General features: G+C 47.9%; 1 protein-coding gene across 1 annotated transcript; it reads left to right on the plus strand.

Annotated features, from left to right (window-relative positions):
• The first annotated feature begins 1,280 nt into the window (after positions 1-1,280).
• On the plus strand, positions 1,281-6,188 carry krcp (kelch repeat-containing protein). Its single transcript, XM_084691883.1, has 11 exons — positions 1,281-1,517; positions 1,859-2,020; positions 2,265-2,346; positions 3,263-3,322; positions 3,454-3,676; positions 3,826-3,957; positions 4,056-4,243; positions 4,324-4,520; positions 4,976-5,067; positions 5,309-5,461; positions 5,603-6,188. The coding sequence occupies exons 1-11, from the start codon at positions 1,456-1,458 to the stop codon at positions 5,824-5,826; spliced, it is 1,575 nt and encodes a 524-aa protein (XP_084548009.1). The 5' UTR covers positions 1,281-1,455; the 3' UTR covers positions 5,827-6,188.
• The last annotated feature ends 228 nt before the right edge of the window (positions 6,189-6,416 follow it).

A 6,416-nucleotide genomic window follows, 5' to 3' on the forward strand; every position in this document is an offset into this window, starting at 1 on the left:
CGAGCGACTGCAGAATGAATGGAGGTCTATGAAGCTATACCCCTCAAAATCCACTTTTCTCAGGATTTAATTTTTTGTCTAGTAATTTGAATTCTGAATTCGAAAGGGGAGGCAAAAAAAAACACACTGCTGGCTGTTAGATTTTTTTTAAGTCGCCTTTCGGTTCTAAAAAGCTTTTGAAAATGTAATTGACCTCGAACGACCAGAGCTACTGCTTTACGGCAAGCTCTGGTCACTTACTTTTTTCTCTCAGGGCATCAACAATACAGCTGACAGGTTAGGCTCTTCCTGTCAATACACATGCTAGAAAGAGTTTTGTCTTGCTAATGTTGTTGCTAATGTTGCTAATGCTCTGACATTCTGATTCCGCTTCGGATGCCATCAAGCAAGAGCTCTGGTCGTATCAGTCCTTCACTAACCAATCAGCATTCATTAGCAGAATGCTAGCGTGTTATAGGCAACAACGACTCACCCTTTAAGAAATCAAAAGGACATAAGTACTCGTTCATTCAACTTTCGACCTATAATCCATGTTGAACATGCAAAAATTACAATCAAATCTGAGATTTCTCAACGACAATCAGGCAAAAGAGACAAATTTAGCCGTTTAGCTCCATAGACTCCCATTCAACATGCACTTGCTCGCGATCACTCCCAGTGGAACTCTGGTGGAACTGCAACCAAATTCGGTACAATGGGTTTAATAGGGAGTGGCAAGGCTCTCCTTAAACAGGCTCTGGCCCAATGGAGTTTTCAGACTCATATTCTGACTAGAATTATGAGTATGACAACGTCAGGCTAGCACGCACCCATAAAATGTGAGATACTTTCTCCTGTCTTTACACTGTCTAGTACTCTTGGACAAAATACGAAATAAACAGCTTGACTGGTATGAATGAATATAATATATTTGTCTTAATTTTAAACAGATGTAATCCGTTGGCGAATGACGTCATTTGTCAACTCTGGTTTGTCAACTCTGGTTGGGATTGGATGCTTTGCATAAAGTAGAATATGTAAATAGGATGTTAAAATGTTGTTACCTGAAAGTGTCGACTCGAATGACACGAGTCAACAGGTTGATTAATTATAATGATGTAATGAGTGCGGAGGAATCTGAGAAAGCATAGCCTACTGACTGTTTGTTGACCTGATAATCTAGATTAATGTACCTCAAATTATAAACAGTATTTGATCCCTACTACAACTTCGGCTCTTGAACACACACGTATTGAACTGACGCGACCAAACTCAAGCCTCTGATTGGCTGATGCCTGACACCAAAGTTCCTGAACTGTTTGTTGGCGCGGCTTTCATAATTTTATGGACAACGGTGGCGGGAGACGTATGGAACAACAACAGTTACGTTTTGTGCTTTTTTTTGTTACAGTGAAGCACGGATAACATATATTTCCTAGCGAGCAAGTCGTCTTTGCTTCTGGAAGGAAACGCAAGATGGATGATTTTGGAGTATTCGTCGTTTTCGGAATCAACGAAGCGCCCCGTAAACTTCTATGGTAAAGTTCACTGCATGTATAGTGGCGCACTTGTGTGGAGCGTTTACAAAGAAGTGATTTGAATTGAAGTCTTTGAATAATATCAGTCATGTTTGCAGGGGCATTGCAGTGTTATAAGCACGTGAGGCTCTTGTTTTTCAAGCGAGCAGGAACACGAGCGTCACATTTGGACAGAAAATACAGTTAAGCTAAAATATCATGTCGATTAAAATATCGAAAGACCAAGTGTGCGATTCAGAGATCACTACCAGTGAATTCAAAACGTGCTCATTCAAATCTATCGTAAATATGCCAGGAATATTACAACCAGCTAAAAATACAACTTTTTTTTTAAATCGCAGCACCAACGGGTCAGCCTTGAAGTGTGTTGCAGTACCAGATGATTCTCAGCAGGTGGTGCTGTTCTCCAGTGGCCGGTGGGGCGAGCGCATCTGCGTCAACGCGGAGCTGAACGACGCAAACCGAGTACCGATCACAATCGGGAAACTGACGCCATACAACAAGTAGGTCAATATCACCCCTGAAACACACCTGGGTCGATACCTCTCAGGTAGCTCATTGGTCTTTTGCACATTTTAGTTCAGTGAACAGATTGAATTGACGAACAAAATACTTACATAATACTTATATAAATGCAACTGTTGTATCGCTTTGAAGGGTGGGTGGGGAATGTAAATATTTATTCCAAAGATAATCTTTTTCTAATGTACACACACACACTAGTGACATTGTCTGGCCGTACCCCAGGTGTCTGTCCTGGGAGAGGTGGGAGGAGGAGAGCTGGACAGAGGGGGTCATGCTGACCGTCACCCTGGAAGGAGGGGACCTGGTAAATACCACCATGTACATCCAGACATGCATACATACATCCACACATACATCCCTCCATACATACATGCATCCATCTTTACATTACAGTACCTTGCGAAAGTATTGGCCCCCCTTGAACTTTTTGACCTTTTGCCACATTTCAGGCTTCAGACATAAAGATAGAAAAACATTTTTTTTTTTTTTTTTTTTTTTTAAATCAACAAGTGGGACACAATCATGAAGTGGAACGAAATGTATTGGATATTTCAAACTTTTTTAACAAATCAAAAACGGAAAAATTGGGCGTGCAAAAGTATTTGGCCCCCTTAACTTAATACTTTGTAGCGCCACCTTTTGCTGCGATTACAGCTGTAAGTTGCTGGGGGTATGTCTCTCTGTTATGCACATCGAGAGACTGACATTTTTGCCCATACCTCCCTGCAAAACAGCTCAAGATCATTGTCTGGTTGGAAGACAAATCTCCGTCCCAGTCTCAGGTCTTTTGCAGAATCGATCAGGTTTTCTTCCAGAATGGTCCTGTATTTGGCTCCATCAATCTTCCCATCAATTTTAACCATCTTCCCTGTCCCTGCTGAAGAAAAACAGGCCCAAACCATGATGCTGCCACCACCATGTTTGACAATGGGGATGGTGTGTTCAGGGTGATGAGCTGTGTTGCTTTTACGCCAAACATAATGTTTTGCATTGTTGCCAAAAAGTTCGATTTTGGATTCATCTGACCTCCTCCCTCTCTCTTCCCCTCCTCCCTCTCTCTTCCCCTCCTCCCTCTCTCCTCCCCTCCTCCCTCTGTCTTCCCCTCCTCCCTCTCTCCTCCCCTCCTCCCTCTCTCCTCCCCTCCTCCCTCTCTCCTCCCCTCCTCCCTCTCTCCTCCCCTCCTTCCTCTCTCCTCCTCCCCTTCTCCATCTCTCCTCCAGGTGAAAGCAGACCTCTCTGAGGCAGCTGTTACCCTGGCCATGAAGGAGTTCACTCCAGAGGTGAGACGCACCTCACCGTGTCTCAATAAGCTCAAGTAGCCTCTCTGTCTCTGTCAGTTTCTCCTAAGTTTGTGTCGTAACTGTGTAGGGACAAAAAGATATAACGTTTGATGAAATCTACCCGGCAACAGACTGCTCCCCCTGCTGTCCGGGAGGGGAAGAGGAGGAGAGAGGACGAAGACGAGAACACGTGTCCCAACGACGACTCGCCGCAGAGATCCACCCCGCTCAGGAGGGTCAAAGGTCACGGCAAGGGGGGTCAGACCAGGCTGTTCCAGCAGGGGGGCGCGACCCGCACCCTTCAGAACCTCCCCAGGGGCCGGGGAAGACAGGCCAAGACTCCCACACAGACTGGTAGGTGTGGGAGGGAGGGTCAGAGAGTGTGGGAGGGGGGGGGGGGGGTGGGAGTGTATATCACTGTTTGTCGGAAAGAGATTCTCCACGTGTGTCTTATGCAGCCTACTTCCTGGTACCCTCTCACCTTTGACCCTCGCTCCCTCCAGCCTCATTGGCTGGTCCGTCGGGTCGCTGGGGTCAGAGTATGTGTCTGATCGACCCCCAGACAGCCCTCCTGATTGGAGGACAGGGCTGTAGGATGCAGTTCTGTAAGGATCCTATGTGGAAACTGTGTACAGGTGGGTTTAGACACGCACACAAACATATACATACCACACACACAACAGACTTCCCGCCGACAGACACCTCACTTCCTGTCCCCTTTGCACCCAATCAGAGGACATGTCCTGGGTTGCCGCGGAGACGTTGGCAGAAGGCCCCACCCCAGAGGCCAGGATTGGCCATACGGCGACCTACGACCCCGACTCCAGACGGATCTTCGTGTTCGGCGGCTCCAAGAACAGGAAGTGGTTCAACGACGTTCACATCCTGGACACACAGAGCTGGAGGTGGAGCACAGTGGAGGTACACACACACACATTACACACACACACATTACACACACACACACACACACAGTACACATCCTCTCCTCTCCTCCTCAGGCCCAGGGTAAGGTCCCCCCCCTAGCCTACCACAGCTGTAGTATGTTCCGGGGCGAACTATTTGTCCTGGGGGGGGTGTTTCCTCGCCCCCACCCAGAGCCTGATGGCTGCAGCGACTCTCTCTACATCTTCGACCCCCAGCTCTCAATATGGTACCAGCCCATCGTCATGGGCGACAAGCCTGCCCCACGCTCAGGGTGAGTCGAGCACGTGCGTGCACGCACACACAGCAGAATGCTAGCACTCCTTAGTTAATGACTGTATGGCGTCTTCAATTCTCTCTCTCGACTTCCCTCTCTGTCTCTCTCTTTCTCTCTCCACCTGTCTCTCTCTCTTCTGTACCTTCCTCTCTACCTCTCTCTCTCTAGCTCTTTGTCTCTCTCTTTCTATCTCCACCTCTCTCTGTCTCCTCTCTCTCTCTCTCTCTCTCTCTCTCTCTCTCTCTCTCTCTCTCTCTCTCTCTCTCTCTCTCTCTCTCTCTGTCTCTCTGTCTCTCTCTCTCTCTCTCTCTCTCTCTCTCTCTCTCTCTCTCTCTCTCTCTCTCTCTCTCTCTCTCTCTCTACTGTGCCTACTCACATTGGCACCAAAAGGTTGTTGACTGCTATACAAACACAGATTGTTCAACTCCTCCCCCCCCTCTCTCTCTCTGCAGTCATTCTGCCTGTGTGCTGGGGGGGAAGATCTTCATGTTTGGGGGCTGGGACACACCTGTCTGCTACAACGACATGTACATGCTGGACCTGGGTAAGACACACACACACCTGTAGATAAACACCCACACACAGCTACACCCCTCACCCCCACACACAGCTACACCCCACAGACAGCTACACCCCTCACCCTCACACACAGCTACACCCCTCACCCCCACACACAGCTATACCCCTCACACCCACACACAGCTACACCCCTCACCCCCACACACAGCTACACCCCTCACCCCCACACACAGCTACACCCCTCACCCCTCCGTGTCTCCTCCCAGGTCTGATGGAGTTCAGCGCGGTGCGGACGTCGGGCCGCGCCCCGTCTCCCCGGTGTTGGCACGGCAACGCCCCCCTCTCAGGATCCAGGTTCCTGCTCCACGGGGGGTACGACGGCCAGCACGCCCTCACCGACACCTTCATCTTCAACACAGGTGAGGGGGAGGGGGGGGAGAGGGGGTGTCTGTGGTTGCCTGTGAGTCAGTTTGTGGGGAGGATCGGTAGTTAGCTTCATCAGCTCCTCCTTTCGACCACTTCCTGTCCTCTCGATGACTACTTCCTGTTTCCTTTTCCAGAGACCAGCAGCTGGACAGAGGTTTTCCACCCTCAGCTCTCCGTGCCTCGCGCCGGCCACTCCGTCATCACCATGACAACGGCCAACCGCCTCTCGGGAGAGGGGGGGGGTAAGGAGGGCGGGGCCAGTAGAACCCTGCTGGTGTTTGGGGGTGGAGACAACGAGGGGAATTTCTATTCCGACCTGACGACGGTTGCCGAGCGCGAACTGATGGATAAAAGCTAAGGACTACTGAAAGTGCTTCAGGGAAATGGAGGACAAATTACACTCTCTTTTTGTATTTTTTATAAATATACATATTTTGTGTTTTTGTTCTAAACTGTTAAACTATGCAATGTTAAAGTATTTAAATGTTAAATGTTTCTGGATTGTACGGGCCGATACAGGAGTTCGTAACAACAAAAAGGGTTTTAAAGGCTTGATCAAGATTTTTTTTTTACCTAGATATTTTTATATGTTCAAGTTGTCCCTCAGGTGAAATGTTTTAACAGTGAAAAGACATGATTCTACCATCTTGTTTATTCAGTAATCATCAGTGTCTTGGAGGGATCTTTTATTAAAAAATATAGTTCAAACAATTGTTGAGTTTGTGCTTTAGACTTAAGAAACTCCTTAGTTTAGCAAATTTCCTAAGCAAACTCACCATGAGAAAGTAACACCGGATACACGTGCATCACCTGTCAAACCCTACGTCACGACTCAAGGTGGCAGTAGAGACTACCGTCACTGATCATCACTGAATAAGGTACCTGAACGTTTTTCTCCCCGTTGTGGATTGTAGGAACTTGGAAGTGTCGTTGCTATGGTGACAGTTT

The sequence above is a fragment of the Hypomesus nipponensis genome, chromosome 25 (assembly GCF_054491055.1).
Source record: "Hypomesus nipponensis isolate SF chromosome 25, ASM5449105v1, whole genome shotgun sequence".
NCBI lineage: Eukaryota > Metazoa > Chordata > Actinopteri > Osmeriformes > Osmeridae > Hypomesus > Hypomesus nipponensis.